We start from the raw sequence: 19408 nt of genomic DNA, 5'->3' as shown, positions 1-19408 counted from the left end.
CTGTGGCTTTGTCGCCCTTTGTGTGTGACCCCATTCCCTGTGGGCGGGGCCGCCGGGCTGTGGGCGGGGCTACAGGACTGTGGGCGGGGCCGCCGCGCTGGAGGAGCGAGTCTGTCCAATGAGTCATGAGACAGACCAGCGAATGTGGGCGTGTTTGGACTGTCCCATTGTGGCAGCGAGTTAGGGGGGGAATAATGAACCAGCATCTGTCAGGAAAGCTCTGCAGAAAATTGATACGGAGTCGAAACGTCAACTGTTTCTCTATTCACAGACTCTTCCAGAACTGCTGAATATTTGCAGTATTTTCTGAGAGTGATGTAACCCCCGCCAGAGGGAGAAGAGAGCGGGAGTGATCCCCCCCCCCCCCTGTGGGTCAGTTGGTACTTGCTCGGTAGGAGGTTCGCTGTTTCCCGGATCCAGACTGAGGGGGGGGAGGAGGGAGAGAGGGGACCGTGCGGTTCCTCCTGCTGATACCGGATTAAACTGTCCGGATTGGAGAGGGAACAGAATCAGCAAAAAAACTGACTACTAGAGAAAATGGCGGCAGCAAAGGTGCTGAGAGGGGTGAAGACCCGGCAGCTGATTGGATCTGGTTTGGGCTGGGGCGGGGTGAACACTGATTGACAGGGCGACCCGGCAGCTGATTGGATCTGGTTTGTGCTGGGGCGGGGTGAACACTGATTGACAGGGAGACCCGGCAGCTGATTGGATCTGGTTTGTGCTGGGGCGGGGTGAACACTGATTGACAGGGCGACCCGGCAGCTGATTGGCTTTGACTCTGATTTCGCACCTGTAGGTGGGGAGATGACGTCATATGGTTGCGTCTGTTAAATTGGAAAATTCTGGAAACACTGAGCAGATCAGGAGGGAAACAGTTAATGATTCCAGTTTAATGTTGGTGCTTTCAGAGCTGTTCCGTTTTCAGTTTAAACTTGCAGCATCTGCAGTATTTTTGCTTTTATTATAACAAGTTTTCTTTCTCTTCTGTTCCCAGTCCCACTTTCTTCAATAAAACCTCCCAAAGCCACAACCTCCAGCCTCCCCGAGAAGGACAAGGGCAGCAGGAGCCTGGGAACAGCATCACCTCCAAGCTCCCCTCCCAGTCACACACACACCGCCTCGACTTGGAGATATACCGGCCGTTCCTTCATCATCACTGGGTCAAAATCCTGGAACTGCCTCCCTAACGGCTCCGTGGGAGCCCCTTCACCACACGGGGCTGAAACGGGTGAAGAAGGCGGCCCATCACCACCTTCTCAAGGGGCGTCTCGGGATGGACAATAAATGTCGGCTTCGCCAAAGACGCTCCCATCTCGATAATTAATATTTCATTGTAAAGATTCCTTTTACATCCAGTAGATTGTGATCCATAAGGAATATTTTTTATATGGACAAGTCCTTATCCTGACTACAATTTGCAGGAAGGTCTGGGTAGATACAATGGGTGATGGGTTGATTTCCACTTCAATCAGACACCAGTTCCCAGCTGGATTTAACCCAGTATCAGAGACTGGAATTCTCACCTACGCTCACTGGGGTAGAGGGAACAAGGGATTGGAAGTGGCAAGGGATTGTAATAAAGAGGGAAAAAAGTGTCTGGTGAAAAAGCTACAGTCATGAGGATGTTCAGTGTGTCTCAGACACTGAACCAAGACCAACAGCAACTAAATGGAGTCATGAATGTGTCCTTGCTGCAGAAGTAAACTCAGTCACAACAATGAGGAAGGTCCAGGTTATCCTGAAGTATGGAAGCCATTAAACGTCTTGTCTTGAGGCCACACAGGCAGCGAAACTTGTTCCGAATCATAGCGACACGAGGAGAGACCCCCAACCAGCAGTTCAGCATATCTCAGACAGGTAAGTTCCAGTTTCAGTTTTCTCCCATCACTTCAAGATGATTCCATCATTAAAGACAGACCTGTGTTTATATTGCAACTCTCCTGGTAACCTAGAGCTCTGCTTGGGATGTTGGTTGATGGCCAAATATTGTCAAATAAACCAGGAGGAAGTCACATATTCCACTTCCAGTACTGGCTGTAGGATCACTTTCATCCTTGGGAGAGGGCAAAAGGGACCCTCAGTTCAATGTCTCGACTGAAAGACAGAACTTCCAATAGTGCAGCATCCCTCAGTGCCGCAGTGGGACTGTCAGCACTTTTTTGAGCTCATGTCTGTGGTGTGGGTTTTGAACCTTACTGTCGGGGGGTTCAGGGACATGGACGTGCTGTCTTTTGGACGGGACGTTGAACCAAAGCTCTGTCTCCCATCTCAGATGGATGAAAAACTCACACAGCCACTGTTTGGAAGAGGAACATGGAGTTTCTCCCTTGAGTTCTGATCCAACATTTATTAGGTAACCAGCATCGTGGAAAACAGAGCTGGGTTTGTTTCTGATGCTGCCAGTTTTGGGAGGTCGCTTTGCCTACATTTGTTATGTTTATTTCCTTCTTTACAGCAGTGACTAGACTTGGGTGTAAATTCCCTCGAGGTGTTGAAGGCAGTTTATAAAAGTGTGTTTTTTTCACAGTTGCTCAAAGGGTCCCCTGTAATACTGACCTTATAGCCATAGAGGTCTACGGCACAGAAAAAGACCCTTCGGCCCATCGCAACTGCTCCGGTCAAACAAGTATCTAACTATTCTAATCCCATTTTCCAACACTAGGCCCATAGCCTTGTATGCCGTGGCATCGCAAGTGCACATCCAAATACTTCTTAAATGCTCTGAGGGTTTCTTTCTCTGCCACCCTTTTAGGCAGTGAGTTCCAGATTCCCACCACCCTCTGGGTGAAAAAATTCTTCCTCACATCCCCTCTAAACCTCCTGCCCCTTACCTTAAATCTATGCCCCCTGGTTATTGGTCCCTTCACCAAGAGGAAAAGTTCCTTCCTGTCCACCCTATCTATGCCCCTCAACTTTATACACCTCAATCATGTCCCCCCTCAATCTCCTCTGCTCCAGGGAAAATAATCCCAGTCTATCCAATCTCTGCTCATAACTGAAACTCTCCAGCCCAGGCAACATCTTGGTAAATCTCCTCTGCACTGTCTCTAGTGCAATCACATCCAGTCCCAGCAATGTGATTGCTCCTTTTTTTGTTTTTAAGTTCTATGTGGCTTCATTTGAGATGCCTTCTAAAATTTCATCCCTCCTTACTACTGTAATTGATTCCGAGATCAATATTGTGGAACAACTTCAGTCTGTCCGCAAGCATGACCCAGACCTCCCTGTCGCTTTCCATTTCAACACACCACCCTGCTCTCATGCCCACGTGTCCGTCCTTGGCCTGCTGCAATGTTCCAGTGAAGCTCAACGCAAACTGGAGGAACAGCACCTCATCTTCCGACTAGGCACTTTACAGCCTTCCGGACTTAATATTGAGTTCAACAATTTCAGATCATGAACTCTGTCCTCCATCCCCATCCCCTTTCCGATCCCACTTTTTCCAATAATTTATAATTTTTTTTTGCAACTATTGTTTTGCCTTCCCTCCTATTTTTAAATTTATTTCGATCTATTGTTTCATCTCCACCTTTTAGCCCATTTCGATCCCTTCCCCACCCCTCCCCACCCCACCCCACCCCAACCGCACTAGGGCCATCTGCCACTAGTTTGTCCTGCTTGCTACCCTTAATGTCCCCATTAGCACATCCTTTAGATAATATCACCATCGTCAACACTCCTTTGTCCCTTTGTTTATGACATCTTTGGCAGTCTCTTCTTGGCCTCCATCTAACACTGGCCCCCTATCGAGCTCTACCTGTCCCACCCCACTCTACCAGCTTATATTTCATCTCATTTCTATATGTCTTAGTTCTGATGAAGGGTCATACGGACTCGAAACGTCAACTGTATCCCTCTCCGCAGATGCTGTCAGACCTGCTGAGTTTTTCCAGGTGTTTTTGTTTTTGTTGCAATACCCCTTCCTCTTTTACCTCCTTCCCTGTCTCGCCTGAAAACCCAATATCCTGGAATATTAAGCTGCCAATCCCGCCCCTTTCTTAACCATGTCCTTGTGACAGCAATGACGTCATACTTCCATGTGTTAATTTGTGCCCTCAACTCATTTGCCTTATTCACCTCACCATCTCCCGGATAAACTCCTTTAATACAGGAACCAGACTCTGGGTTTATTCTCACTGAACCCCTTTAATACAGGAACCAGACTCTGGGTTTATTCTCACTGAACCCCTTTAATACAGGAACCAGACTCTGGGTTTATTCTCACTGAACCCCTTTAATACAGGAACCGGACTCTGGGTTTATCTGACTGAACCCCTTTAATACAGGAACCGGACTCTGGGTTTATCTGACTGAACCCCTTTAATACAGGAACCGGACTCTGGGTTTATTAACCACCCACCCAAGCTGCCCAAAGCGTTCTCCAGCCAGGGCCGGAGTGAAGGAACCTCCCCGTGACAGAGCCGGCACTGGGACTCTGCGGGAAAGCTGATGCTGTCACAATCGCACCGAGCGGCTCACCCGCAAACTGCCCTTCCAGTGGCTGGGGTGAGAGATCAGTCAGGACTTCAAGACAGAGCTGCTGTTACGAGGCTGCTGGAGGCCAGTGAGGTTTACCTGCCGGGGCTCTTTCAGGTCACCGACCTGTGCGCCATCCACACCAAGCCATTCACCAACAATGTCCAAAGATATCCAGCTGTGCCCGGCTCATCCGCGGGGACAGAGTCTAAAACAGCCTCACCTCAACACCAAGTGGAACAAGGGCTCGATTCAGAGTCAGCGAGTTGGCAAAGGGAAAGAGCTGCTTTCTCCTGTTAGTGACACCAGCACCTAAAGCTCTCAAAGTGATCATTTACTCTGCCCTCCCTTTTCACAGCGGGAGGGAGAACAGGCCACCTCCTCATGTCTCCAAACTGCTGTTGGGGAAATGATCAATCAGAGATTGGAGGGAAGTAAAAATAAAAAACTATGCATCGCAGAGCTGCTGAGTTTTTCCAGGTAATTCTGTTTTTGTATTGGAGGGAAGTGTCTGTCTCGTTTCAGCTGATTCCATTGGAAACCTTTTCCATTCGATATTCACAGGAGAGTTGGAATGTCCAACAAATCCGGTCTGTGGGAGATAGGGAGTCAGTGCTCAGAGTCAATACAGGGCAAAGCTAGAAGAATGAAGATAGTCCCACCTCCTGCAGCCCAACATCTGGAGGCAGATGGAGCACGTTTCTGGAGAGTGAGTGCAGCTTGGTAGCTCAGTGTTGACCCTCGGACAGCGCGGCGCCCCCTCAGTACTGACCCTCCGACAGCGCGGAGCCCCCTCAGTACTGACCCTCCGACAGCGCGGAGGCCCCTCAGTACTGACCCTCCGACAGCGCGGAGCCCTCTCAGTGTCAACCCTCCGACAGCGCAGCGCCCCCTCAGTGTCGACCCTCCGACAGCGCGGAGCCCCCTCAGTACTGACCCTCCGACAGTGCGGTGCCCCCTCAGTGTCGACCCTCCGACAGCGCGGCGCCCCCTCAGTGTCGACCCTCCGACAGCGCGGCGCCCCCTCAGTGTCGACCCTCCGACAGCGCGGCGCCCCCTCAGTGTCGACCCTCCGACAGCGCGGAGCCCCCTCAGTGTCGACCCTCCGACAGCGCGGAGCCCCCTCAGTACTGACCCTCCGACAGCGCTGAGCCCCCTCAGTGTCGACCCTCCGACAGCGCTGAGCCCCCTCAGTGTTGACCCTCCGACACCGTGGAGCCCCCTCAGTACTGACCCTCCGACAGCGCGGAGCCCCCTCAGTACTGACCCTCCGACAGCGCGGAGCCCCCTCAGTACTGACCCTCCGACAGCGCGGAGCCCCCTCAGTACTGACCCTCCGACAGCGCGGAGCCCCCTCAGTACTGACCCTCCGACAGCGCGGAGCCCCCTCAGTACTGACCCTCCGACAGCGCGGAGCCCCCTCAGTACTGACCCTCCGACAGCGCGGAGCCCCCTCAGTGTCGACCCTCCGACAGCGCGGATCCCCCTCAGAGTCGACCCTCCGACAGCGCGGATCCCCCTCAGTGTCGACCCTCCGACAGCGCGGATCCCCCTCAGTGTCGACCCTCCGACAGCGCGGAGCCCCCTCAGTGTCGACCCTCCGACAGCGCGGAGCCCCCTCAGTGTCGACCCTCCGACAGCGCGGTGCCCCCTCAGTGTCCACAGCAGAATGTGTTAATAGCAGAATGAGGGTCCGCATTCGGTGAAAGAACAACATGGAAGAAGTGAGAAATGGTCCTTTGGGGTGGGGAGAGGGGACATTGGAAGCGAGAAGAATAGCAAGTGGGATAAAAATAGGGATAAATCAATGAATAATTAAATGAAAATAAGTAGGTAAAACAATAAAAACATTTTAAAAATGGGATTAAAGAAGTGGGAGAGGATAGAGGAGAAATTCCATGATCTGAATTTGAACTTCATGTTAAGTCTGCAAGGCTGTAAAGTTTGAGTTGAGCTCCACTCGGACATGGAGCCGGCAAGTGGGTCATGGGTCAAGATGGACTGAAACTGAAGTGAGGAATGGGTCAAGCTCTGGACATGTTGTGTAAGGGTTAAAAGCAAAAAACAGCGGATGCTGGAAATCCAAAACAAGAATAAAAATGCCTGGAAAAACTCAGCAGGTCTGACAGGATCTGCGGAGAGGGACACAGGTAACGTTTCCAGTCCGAATGACTCTTCAACCCAACTTTTGTTCAGAAGGTTTATTTCTTCCCGGGGCCTGAGTTTTGTTTTTGGCCGCCCTGTGGCTGACAGGTCAGAGACCAATGGAGATGGAGACGCCGCCTGACGACCCAATGAGAGGATGTGGGAGGCGGGAGGTTCCTGCTCTGTGTCCAATGAGAGGATGAGGGAAGGTCCTGCATTTTGTCCAATGAGAGGATGAGGGCGGGTCCTGTACTTTGTCCAATGAGGATGAGGGAAGGTCCTGCACTTTGTCCAATGAGGATGAGGGAAGGTCCTGCTCTGTGTCCAATGAGGATGAGGGAAGGTCCTGCTCTGTGTCCAATGAGGATGAGGGAACGTCCAGCTCTGTGTCCAATGAGGATGAGGGAAGGTCCTGCACTTTGTCCAATGAGGATGAGGGAAGGTCCTGCTCTGTGTCCAATGAGGATGAGGGAAGGTCCTGCTCTGTGTCCAATGAGGATGAGGGAACGTCCAGCTCTGTGTCCAATGAGGATGAGGAGGGCGGATCCTTTAACTTCTCCGGAGCGGAGTCGGTGGGAGCGAGGATTCCCCGGATGAATTTCGATATCACACCCGGAAAATCAACCGGGATCTCCCCCACTGGACTCTCCCTGATCCCGGTGTGGACCCGAATGGATGGAAAGGAGCTGCAGGTACCGGCAGCGCCTCAGAGCCGGGAGTGGGGGGGGGCCGTGGGTCCGGGTGTCGGGGGGACCGGGAGTCCGGGTGTCGGGGGGACCGGGAGTGGGGGGGTTGGATGCGGGTGAAATGTGGGGAAAAAGGAAACTGAACTGATCCGCGATCCGGGGAAAACATTAAAAAATGGAACTGGGATCGGGATGGTGAAACCTGTTGATATCGGCCGCAGTGCGCATGCTCCTCTCCCGGGCCCGGCCCCTTTCTTCAGCTCTCAGGCGCATGCGCGGCTCCTGTCAATCTTCACCCGGGGGGCGGGGCAGGAACCCACGCATGCGCCTATCCCGGCCCCATCGTCAATCAGATCAGGGAGTGAATGTTGTAAAGGGGGTAACTGCGTTTTCTTGTTGCAGGGACACAACTTACAGAAACTACTGCTGCTCAATGTTGTTGTTGCTGCTGCTGTTTCAGGTACGTGCTGTGACTGCTGGAACATTTCAGTAGTGATCAAAAGGAGGGAGGGAGTTCAGAAATTCATCTTGTTGCTGCTGTTTTATATCAATGCTGTGACTGCTGGAAATTTCTTCCACCTGGTGTCCTGGGCACCCCCAAATGGCTTCTTCCTGCTCCCCTTATTTGTTTTAAAACAAATGAAAAGTTGCCTAAAGCTGTTTGTTCCATTTCTTTCAGTGCCTATTGAAGGAGCAGCAAATATAATGATGAATAAATGTGTGACCGATGATCAGAGGCCTATGCTGAAAAGTGGATTGAAAGTTATTTGCCAAGGGTCAACTTGCACTGGGAATTACAGGGCAAGTTTTAATAAGTCCGGCTGTTACTACCTGTGCATCCAAGATATTTCACATCCAACCGATGCATCCAAAGAAAATCTTCATCTATTGTTTGGGAAGGCTGAGTTCACCGAGCTGATACCTGTTACATTCGGTTCTGATGATGGTGAGTTTAAACCTGCATGCGATCCAGCTTTCTACTAAATGCATGTTTTCTACTTAACCTTTCATTTTAGGGTAATAAAAGTTCCCGGAGAAGGTTTAGCAGACTAATACCTGGAATGTATTGGTTGTCTTATGAGGAAAAGCTAGACATGTCAGGCATGTATCTGCTGGATTTTAGAGTAAGAGATGACTTGATTGAAACATATATGATCCTGAGGGGTCTTGCCAGGGTCTGGTAAACCTTCTCTAAACTGGTTCTAACACATTTACATCCTTCCTTAAACTGGAGCATAACCTCCCTACTTTTATATTCAACTCACCTCACAATGAACAATAACATTCTATTCGCTTTCCTAATTACTTGCTGTACCTGCATACTAGCCTTTTGTGATTCATGCACCAGGACACCCAGATCCCTCCATCTCTGAGCTCTGCAATCTCTCACCATTTAGATAATATGCTTTTTCATTTTTCCTGCCAAAATGGACAATTTCACATTTGGCCACATTATACTCCATTTGCCAGATCTTTGCTCAATCACTTAACCTATCTATGTCCCCCTGTGGCCTCTTTATGTCCTCTTCACAACTTACTTCATCAGCAAATTTAGCAACCATACCTTCTGTCTCTTCATCCAAGTCATTTATATAAATTGTGAAAAGTTGAGGCCCCAGCACTAATCCCTGTGGCACACCACTCGTTTCATCCCACCCATTTATTAATATGGCAATCACCTTGTTAAAATCAATTGCTGGTTAAACAGGTGATGGCCATTGATTATCCCATCTAAATAGAATAGAAATATACAGCTGGAACACTCAGTGTGGAAGCTTGTAGCATTGAGGAGTTATCTTGAAAAATAGTCCAGCTTGAACTAAAGGACCATAGCCTGGCTTAATTCTTCCACCACAACCTCTGATTGTGAGTAACATTTATGGTTACCCTGTTTCCTGTTAGTCAGTTAATCTTCTAACTATGCCAATATGTTACCCCCTATGCCATGAGATTTTATATTCTGCAATAACCTTTGATTTGGCACCTTATCAAATGCCTTCTGAAAATCTAAGTATAGTACATCCACTGGTTCCCCTTTATCCACAGCATATGACTCCTTCAGAGTACTCCAACAAATTGACTAAACATAATTTCCCTTTGACAGAACAACATTGACTCTGCCTGATTGCCTTGAATTTTTCTGAGTACTCTGCCATAATATCTTTAATAACTTCCAACATTTCCCCTATGACAGATGTTAAGCTAAATGGTTTGTAATTTCCTGCTGTGTTTCCCTTTTTGAATAAAGGAGTTACATTTTGCTATTTTCCAATCTAATGGAATCCTTCCCTGAATCTAGGGAATTTTGGAAGACTAAAACCAATGCACAAACTATCTCGCTAGCCACTTCTTTTAAGACCTTAGGATGAAGTCCGTCAGGACCCAGGGATTTGTCAGCCCACAACTCTAACAATTTTTTCACTACCGCTTCATTGGTGATTGTGATTTTCCTGAGTTCCCCTCCCCCTTTTCCTGATTTACAGCTGCTTGTATCCCCCGTCGTGAAGACTGATACAAAATCTGTTCAATTCATCTGCCATCTCCTTACTTCCCAATATTAATTCCCCAGACTCGTTTTCTATAGGACCAATGCTCACTCTGTTAACTCTTTTCTTATTTAGGTATCTTTAGCATCTCTGGCTATCTGTATTTATATTTCTAACTAGCTTTCTCTGAGACTCTAATTTTTCCTTCTTTATTAATCTTTTTGTCATTCTTTGTTCTCTATATTCTGCCCAATCTTCTGACCTGCCACCCATCTTTGTGCAATTATGATTTTTCTTGAAGTTTGATACTGTCTTTAACTCTTTTAGTTAACCATGGATGGTGTGTCCTCCCCTTGGAATTTTTCTTTCTCATTGGAATGTATTTATTTTGTGTATTCTGAAATATCCCTTCCAATATCTGCCACTGCATCTCTACTGACCTATCCCTTAGTCTTATTTTCCAGTTCACTTTAACTAGCTCTGCTTTCATTCCCACATAATTGCCTATATTTAAGTTTAAAATACTAGCCTTGGACCCACTCTTCTCTCCCTCAAACTGAATGTAAAATTCAATCATATTATGATCACTGCTACCTAAGGGTGTCTTCACTGAGGATATCAATTTATCCTATCTTGTTGCACAATACCAGGCCTAGTGTAGCCTGCTCTCTGGTTGGCTCCAGAACATGCTACTCTCAGAAACTTTCCCAAAAACTTTCTATGAACTCATCTAGGCTACCTTTGCTCATCTGATTTTTTTTCCAGTCTATATGTGGATTAAAATGTCCCCATGTGCCTTTCTGACAAGCTCCCATTATTTCCTCCTTTAAATTCCATCCTACTGTGTGGTCACTGTTAGGGAGCCTGTACACCACTCCCACAAATGACTTCTTGCCTTTATCATTTCTCATCTCGACCCACACCGTTTCTACATCCTGGTTTCCTGAATTTAGCACAATAGTGAGGGATGACCTATTACTGCAATTAATTAACAGAGCCACCCCTCCACCTTTTCCTAGCTTCCTGTCCATCTTAAATTTCATGAGCCCTTTAATATTCAGGTCCCAATCTGTCATCCTGCAGCTATGTCTCTAATGTGGTCATGTGATCAGACCTGGAGGAGTACATCCAACCAGAGCTGGTGTTCCAGCTGCCCTTTAGTGTGATGTTACCCACGCTCACTATTTGAGTAATAAATGGACGATTGCCTTTAGATCTACAGTGTGAGTGGTGACTGAAAATTGTGCAACATAGGAGTTCATTCAGCCCATTGTGCTGCCTCTGAGGAAGAGCTACTCAATTAATCCCAGTCCCCTTCTCTTTTCCCATAGTTCAGCAGATTTGTTTACCCATTCAGGTGTTTATCCAACTTTCAAAAACTTTAATTTAAAGAGCATTTTTAGCGTTGTTAAATCTCAACTTTGGAGCTTCATAAAACCATATTTGACTCTGAGCCACATTAGGAACAGGTGACCAAAAGCTCAGTCAGAGGTCGGTTTTAAGGCTCATCTTCAACGAGGAAAGACAGCGGCGAAGAGGTTTAGAGAGGGAGTCCCAGAGCTTAATGCCCAGGAGGCTGAAGGCACGGCCGCCATTAGTGGAGCGATGGAAAATGGGGGATGCTCAAGGGGCTTGAATTGGAGGAGCGCAGATATCTCAGAGGGTTGTAGTGAAGGTTGCAGGTTACAATGACAGGGAGGGGCTGGAAGACAGTGGAGAGAAGGGGAGGATTTGAGGGGTTGGAGAAAGTTAGAGATAAGGATGGTCGGAGGGACAAGAGATTACAGAGATAGGGAGGCAATTAAAGGATTAGTAAGCAAGGATGAGAATATTAAAATTGAGGCATTACTGGACTGGAGGCTAATGTATGTCAGTGAGCAACATGGGGGTGATGTGTGAAAGGGACTTGGTGTGGGTGTTAGGATATGAGGGCAGCAGAGTTTTGGATGGGCTGGAGATTAGAGGGTGGAATGTGGGACACTGCCCACGAGAACATTGGATTGTTGAGTCTGGAAATAATAAACGCAGACATGAGGGTTTCAGCAGTAGGTTAACTGAATGGGGGGAGATGCATAAGTTAAATAGTGGATCTAATTCGCATTTGAACTGTAATGTTTTCTATTCCAGTTTGTCCAACCCCAGACCCAAGTGTAACTCCTGCAGTTGATCATCAGAAACAACACAACACAACCGAAGGTAATACCGTGTGAAATTTTATAATGTTAGATGAGGGGTCAGCTGTGGTTCAGTGGCTTCAACTCTCACCTGAGTCAGATGGTCATGGCGCCAAATCCCCCTCCAATAGACATGGGGAAAATTGAGCACAACACCTCCTAGGGTAGTGCCAGAGGGCGCGGTGCCACTCCCTCTGGCTTCTCCCTGAGGGGCCATCTTTTTTATGGGATGAGAAACCCAGGTTGCCATTTGCCTTCTCTGGTGGATGTACATGATACCAAATCTCCAGCACAAGCTGAGTTTAGTTGAAGGCCCTTAATGCCTGAGCTTTAACCTTCCCACAGAAATGGAAGCAGTGAGTTACTGATCAGTGCTTCTTGTAAATCAAGCATCGCAGTGTAACCATGTGAAGCTTGGGATGTAATGTACCAGCAGGGAGGTTATATCTGTGGATAAATACTTTCAATCTTTCCCTGGTGACTCGCCTGAGCCAGTTTCTGGGCTCCTTGGGGAGCAGCTTGTGCTGCGCTGTACCTACAAACGCAATGTCCCAGTCTCAGATTTACTAGTAGCCCGGGGGATATCTGAGTATGAAATATGCCAATGGGAACGGTGAATTGACAGGACAAGACCCACAGTTCAGAAACAGAACAAACCTGTTCACTGATCAACTGGAACAAGGCAACTGGTCAGTTCTTATCTCTGACCTCAGGAAGTCAGACCAGAACCAGGATCAGTGTCAGATTTACAAGAGAACAGGTGCAGGGTTACACTGGGAGCACACTGATCACATCCATCTCTCTGTAAGAGGTGAGAGGTTTCTGTTTCAGGTGTTCTGTATTTAATCTCTGAGTTATGGGTTTGGTAGTGCAGTCATTATGTTACTAGACAAGTGATCCAGAAGCCTGGACTAATAAGCCAGACAATATGAATTCAGACCCACTATGGCACTTAAATTAATTAACTGAATTTAAATTTAAAATCTGGGAATTATAAATTGGTCCCTGAAGTGACCCTGAAGCTGTTGGATTGTTGTAAAACCCCAACTGGTTCACAAATATCCCTTTAGGGAAGGAAACCTTCTGTCCTTACCCAGTCTGGACTCCATGTGACTCCAGTCCCACATTAACCTGGTTGACTTTTAACTGTCCTCTGACTTGCTCGGTCACTTCAATCAGTTTGTGTCAAACCGTGAAACAGAAAAAACAGAATAAAACTGAACGGATCACTGGTTGTGACCCAGGTATCGAATCAGGAAACAACAAAGACCCACCCAGCCCAGTCAACTCTGCAAAGTCCCTTCACTAACATCTGGGGACTAGTGTCCAACTTGGGAGAGCTGTGTGACATAGTCATACTCACATAATCAGCCCTACATCTCAGACTCCTCTATCACCATCCCTGGGCATTTCCTGTCCTACCGGCAGGACAGACCCAACAGAGGTGTGGGCACAGTGGTATACAGTCGGGAGGGAGTGACCCAGGGAATCATCAACAATGAATTCAGTGGAGAATCATATTGATCTGGGTACAGACAGGTGACCCATCCTACCTCATGGCATTCCCAGCCAAAAAAAGTTATTTTTAAAAATTCCCCCTCTTTCAGCAGATTATTGGCTTTAATTGAAGGGAGGCTGCTTCTGGTCAGTGCCCAGTTATCTCTATTGGAAAGCATGTATCGATCACATTGTGGTATAGTGTGTGCGTGCACGGAGCTGTGGGGTGGCCTGGTGTGTGTGTGATTATTGGTGTCTAACCTCCCACATCCCTCCAGGACTAGAATTAACCAGGGATCTGTTTGTACTGGGGTTGGTTCTGAAACACTAGGTGCTGAAGGTCTCTGCTGTTAGTTATGTTAGTGTGTCCCAGTCTCTTCATGTCTTAATTCTGTCTCTCGGTCCTGTACTTTGTACAGGAGCTCGGCCTGGATTTGGAATTGGAATTGGAGTTACTGTTGGTTTTTTTGTTGGAGTTTTGCTTTCTGGAATTGTGGTTTGCGTATTCCAAAGGCGACAAAAATGGTGAGTTGAAGAATGTTTCATTGTTTCCATTTTAATCCTGTTTTTGTTTTATAATGTTTTCTTAAATGTTGCTGACATCTAAAACTATCCAATTGCTGAGCTGTGAGGATGCTTCAATCCACCCTATCATTGAGCAGCATTATCCAGTCACTTCCAACTTGTCATCCTGTAGCTGCTGAACATTCCCCATGGATTGAAAAGGAACAAATATTATCCCTCTGGGAGAACCAGTGGATGAGGAATATATTTGGAATTTCAGGAGGAATTTGATCAGGTGCCACACAACAGGCTGTTCCACAAGATTAGGGCTCACAATGTAACTGGTGCTGAATCATCAGTTATTCACAACCTAGATCAATGACTTAGGTGAGGGGTTAGAGTATAATATGTCCAATTTTGCTGATGATACAAAGCTCAATGGGAAAGTAAACTGAGGAAGATACAAAGAGGCTGCAAAGAGATATAGGCCGGTGAAGTAATTGGGCAAAAATGGAGGCAGATGGAGTCTAATGTGGGAATTGTGCAGCAGGGCAAGACCACTCTCTGATGTACTTATTTTGGAGGGGATGCAATGAAGGTTCACTGGACTGATTCCTGGGCAATCAGTGGGCTGTCCCTTGAGGAAGGATCGAGAATGGGCCGATATTCTCTGGTGTTTAGAAGAATGAGGGATGATCTCTTGAAATGTATAAAATTCCCAGAGTTTGACAGGCTTTGAGAGACTGATTTCCCCCTGACTGGAGAGTGTAAAACACAAGGGTCACAGTCTCAGGTAAAGGAGTCGGCCATTTGGAACTGAGATGAGGAGAAATTTCTTCACTCAGAGGTTTGTGAATCTTTGGAATTCTCTACCCCAGGGAGCTGTCGATGCTCCGTCATTGAGTATATTCAAGATTGAGACCATTGGTTTTTGGCACCAGGGGATCTGGGAATAAGACAGGCAAGTGGATTTGAGTTAAGAGATCAGCCGTGATTGTATAGAATGTTGGAGCAGGCTCAAGGGGCTGAATGGACACCTCCTACTTCTGCTTCTTATCTTTGTATTGTCAGAATATTTTGAATTATTTTGTCCTACCATCTCTCTCACAATGTTATCAATGCATTACACAGTTAAAAGGGCTACAGTTTCTCTGACATTGGGTGTGGTCATAGCAGGTAACAGCATTTCTACAGCCCTTACAACCCTCTGAGATCTCTGTGCTCTTCCAATTCTGGCCCTATGTGCATACCTCGATTTCCATCGCTCCATCATTGGAGATCATGCCTTCAGCTGCCTGGGTCCTAAACTCCAGAATTCCCTCCCCAAACCTCTCTGCCTCTCTCTCTCCTTCTTTAAAACACTCCTTAAACCCATTCTTTGTGCCTAAGTTTCTCCCTCTTGTAGCTCAATCTCAAATTTTCTTTGATTGCTCCTGTGAAGCACTTCTGGCTAGTCTATGTTAAAGGTGCTATATAAATGCATTGTGTTGTTGCTCACACTTTTTCTGTGCTTGTCAAACCTCCCCCTTAACCCAGGCATCAAAGGATTCAGTCACTGGGAAGACCATCTCAGATTCCCTTGTTTCACTCAACATCCACATCTCTGTGCTCACCGCCTGTCCCCACATACACCCCTTACAGTGGGAGGAGGGACTATTGCAGACTCTCTAACTCTATCCTCTGGCCCTCCCTCTGCCGGTCAGTACAGCTCCTGTGGAGTGTCCAGCTCTTGCACGTTGCCTCCCCTATGAGCCTCCTCTCCTCTACACTCTGTGCTCCATCACCGTGCAGCTCCTGTGACCCATTTTCCAGCTGCCATTGGAACCCAGGATGTTGAGTGTAATTTAATCGGTCTGTGCTCCTGAACGGCTCCTTTACACACTTGTCCAAAGTGTTGGATTCTTTTAATGTCACCTAAACTCTGCTGGTTTTTCTCTCCTAGGAATCGACACTCGAACAATCAAAATGAAGCAACTCATGATGTCCCTTTGACAGGGGTGACCTGTCCAGGTGAAGCACGGGGCCTTGTGACAACAGCACCTGAGCATCAGGATGGAGCGGCTGGAGAACAAAACCTTCTGGGGAACGGGACTGTCCAGCACTGACTGAGTTTCCCCATCACTGAGCCTGTGTCAGGGAGGGGAAAATCAGCCCAGAATGGATGATCGTTACATATGAACATATAACACTCTCCCACCCACAATGAGGCACTGAGGACTACGTGCTGCGGGATGTATTAGAGTTCGGGGGCAGATGCCACAAAGGCGCAATGGGGAAATGTCGCTGTCTAAGACCTTTCAGCTACAGTGCACCGAGGGGCTGGGAATTGTATAGACCCCTCGGGCTGTACGACTCAGACGGAAAGTATACAGTGAACACTAAATATATCATCATTCTATTGAAGCACCTCAGAGTATTAACATGATGTATGTCGATAATGTGAATAGCTTTGCACTGTCTGACTCTCTGTAATGACCATATTGAAATGTTTGTAATATTGATTCCATTGAAATACCTCATGTCCTGTGTGGAAAACTGGAATATGATTGCATTTTTTGTGATGGCCATTTTGAAATGTCTTGTATAATGTTCTTTCAAATATTTTATGAAAGTATATTGTTCCAAATAAAAATTTAGTATTTTATACCTTCAAAATGAAGTCAAAACAGGTCTGTGGGTCTGGATTTTTAATTTCATACATTTCCCAGTTGGAGGGGATTCTGATCCTCCAGACAATCCTCAGAGAAAAATTTCTCATTTCTGTCTTAAATGGGTAACCTCTTATTTTTAAACCGTGAACCCCAAGTTCTAGATTCTCCTATAAGAGGAAACATCCTCTCCACATCCACCCTGTCAAGACCCCTCAGGATCTTATTTCTTTCAATCAAGTCACCTCTTACTCTTCGAGTCTGTCCAACCCACCCATTCCAGGTATTGGTCTGGTAAACCTTCTCTGAACTGCTTCCAACACATTTACATCATTCCTTAAATAAGGAGACCATTCAGTGCTTCCTTGTGGAGATCATAGTTCAATTTGAAATCAGAATCACTTCCCACTGACCGTGAGTCCTTGTCACCAACTTGTCATCAGTGAGTCTGAGATGATAATTTCAGAATGTCCAAATCGACAGGAGATCAGGAAAAGGAATTGAGCAATTTGGTATTTTAGGGACATTTATTTATTACATTGAATAAGTTCAATAATGTATTGGTATTTACAATTATATTTTGCACACTATTAAGTTTGTACAAAAGTTCCCTGCCTTCCGTGATCTTTACTGTCATCAGTGTAGAACATGATCTTGGAGAGTTTCCCAGTGTAGCTGCAGTTGGTGGCTTTGGCTTGGTGGGTGTGGGGGGTGGGATTATGAGGGTCGGGATTCTCACTGAATGAACATTCTGTGTCACCAGCTGCTCTCCTTTGGCGGCTCAGGTCAATTCTTCCACAGGATCTCCACCCTCCGACAGCGCGGAGCCCCTTCAGTGTCGACCCTCCGACAGCGCGGAGTCCCCTCAGCGTCGACCCTCCGACAGCGCGGCGCCCCCTCAGCGTCGACCCTCCGACAGCGCGGCGCCCCTTCAGCGTCGACCCTCCGACAGCGTGGCGCCCCCTCAGCATCGACCCTCCGACAGCGCAGCGCCCCCTCAGTACTGACCCTCCGACAGCGCGGAGCCCCCTCAGTACTGACCCTCCGACAGCGCAGAGCCCCCTCAGTACTGACCCTCTGACAGCGCGGCACCCCCTCAACGTCGACCCTCCTACAGCGCGGAGCCCCCTCAGTACTGATCCTCCGACAGCGCGGAGCCCCCTCAGTACTGACCCTCCGACAGCGCGGCCCCCCTTCAGTGTCAACCCTCCGACAGCGCGGAGCCCCCTCATTGTCGACCTTCCGATAGTGCGGAGCCCCCTCAGTACTGACCCTCCGACAGCGCGGAGCCCCCTCAGTACTGACCCTCCGACAGCGAGGAGCCCCCTCAGTGTCGACCCTCCGACAGCGCAGAGCCCCCTCAGTACTGACCCTCCGACAGCGCGGAGCCCCCTCAGTACTGACCCTCCGACAGCGCGGAGCCCCCTCAGTGTTGACCCTCCGACAGCAGAATGTGTTAATAGGAGAACGAGGGTTTGCAGTCGGTGAAAGAACAACATGGAAGAAGTGACAGATGGTCCTTTGGGGTGGGAAGAGGGGACATTGGAAGCGAGAAGAATAGCAAATGGGATAAAAAAGGGGATAAATCAATAAATAAATGAATAAAAATAAGTAGGTAAAACAATAAAAACATTTTAAAAATGGGATTAAAGAAGTGGGAGAGGATAGAGGAGAAATTTCATGATCTGAAGTTGAACTTCATGATAAGTCTGCAAGGCTGGAAAGTTTGAGTTCAGCTCCACTCCGGATATGGGAGCCGGAAAGTGGGTCATGGACCGGAATGGACAAGTGAGAAACACCTGACCTACCTACCTAATCCCATTTACCAGCACTTGGCCCATAGCCTTGAATGTTATGACGTGCGAAGTGCTCATCCAGGTACTTTTTAAAGGATGTGAGGCAACCTGCCTCCACCACCCTCCCAGGTAGTGCATTCCAGACCGTCACCACCCTCTGGGTAAAAAATGTTTTTCCTCACATCCCCCCCTAAACCTCCTGCCCCTCACCTTGAACTTGTGCCCCTTTGTGACTGACCCTTCAACTAAGGATAACAGCTGCTCCCTGTCCATGCCCCTCATAATCTTGTACATTTCGATCAGGTCACCCCTCAGTCTTTTCTGCTCCAACGAAAACAACCCAAGTCTATCCAACCTCTCTTCATAACTTAAAATGTTTCATCCCAGGCAACATCCTGGTCAATCTCCTCTGTACCCCCTCCAGTGCAATCACATCCTTCCTATAATGTGGCGACCAGAACTGCACACAGTACTCCAGTTGTGGCCTCACCAATGTTCTATACAACTCCAACATGACCTCCCTACTTTTATAATCTATGCGTCGATTGATAAAGGCAAGTATCCCATTTGCCTTTTTCACCTCCCCACTAACATGCCCCTCTGCCTTCAGAGATCTATGGACACACACGTCAAGGTCCCTTTGTTGCTCAGAACTTCCTAGTGCCATGCCGTTCATTAAATACTTCCTTGTCAAATTACTCCTTCCAGAGTGTATCACCTCACACTTTTCAGGGTTAAATTCCCTCTGCCACTTATCTGCCCATTTAACCATGCCGTCTATATCTTCCTGTAGCCCAAGACACTCAACCTCACTGTTGACCACCCAGCCAATCTTTGTGTCATCCGCAAACTTACTAATCCTACACCCCCGCATAGTCATCTATGTCGTTAATATAAATGACAAATAATATGGGACCGAGCACAGATCCCTGTGGTACGCCACTGGACACTGGCTTCCAGTCACTAAAGCATCCTTCTGTCATCACCCTCTGCCTC

At 47.7% G+C, this 19408-nt stretch overlaps 2 protein-coding genes across 2 annotated transcripts in view; one reads left to right on the top strand and one right to left on the bottom strand.

The window, feature by feature from the left end:
- Positions 1–19408, bottom strand: part of LOC144671554 (histone-lysine N-methyltransferase PRDM7-like) — a 177965-nt gene that overhangs the window by 134929 nt on the left and 23628 nt on the right. The gene's annotated exons all lie outside the window — the stretch shown is intronic.
- On the top strand, positions 441–16634 carry LOC144671577 (uncharacterized). The gene is made up of 6 exons (XM_078533536.1): positions 441–894; positions 995–1857; positions 7987–8253; positions 11921–11989; positions 13884–13989; positions 15911–16634. Exons 2-6 carry the CDS (start codon positions 1746–1748, stop codon positions 16071–16073), a joined length of 717 nt encoding a protein of 238 aa, XP_078389662.1. The 5' UTR covers positions 441–894; positions 995–1745; the 3' UTR covers positions 16074–16634.

This window comes from Cetorhinus maximus, chromosome 33, assembly GCF_964194155.1.
Source record: "Cetorhinus maximus chromosome 33, sCetMax3.hap1.1, whole genome shotgun sequence".
NCBI classification, from domain to species: domain Eukaryota; kingdom Metazoa; phylum Chordata; class Chondrichthyes; order Lamniformes; family Cetorhinidae; genus Cetorhinus; species Cetorhinus maximus.
This window is presented reverse-complemented; position numbering and strand designations above follow the sequence as displayed.

What these genes read in the sequence shown, in the direction of transcription:
- LOC144671577 (XM_078533536.1), top strand. Translation starts at nt 1,746, where the DNA reads ATGGAAGCCATTAAACGTCTTGTCTTGAGGCCACACAGGCAGCGAAAC. An exon ending in TACATTCGGTTCTGATGATG is followed by an intron (nt 8,254 to 11,920) that starts GTGAGTTTAAAC and finishes TTTCTATTCCAG; the next exon opens with TTTGTCCAACCCCAGACCCA. An exon ending in TTCCAAAGGCGACAAAAATG is followed by an intron (nt 13,990 to 15,910) that starts GTGAGTTGAAGA and finishes TTTCTCTCCTAG; the next exon opens with GAATCGACACTCGAACAATC.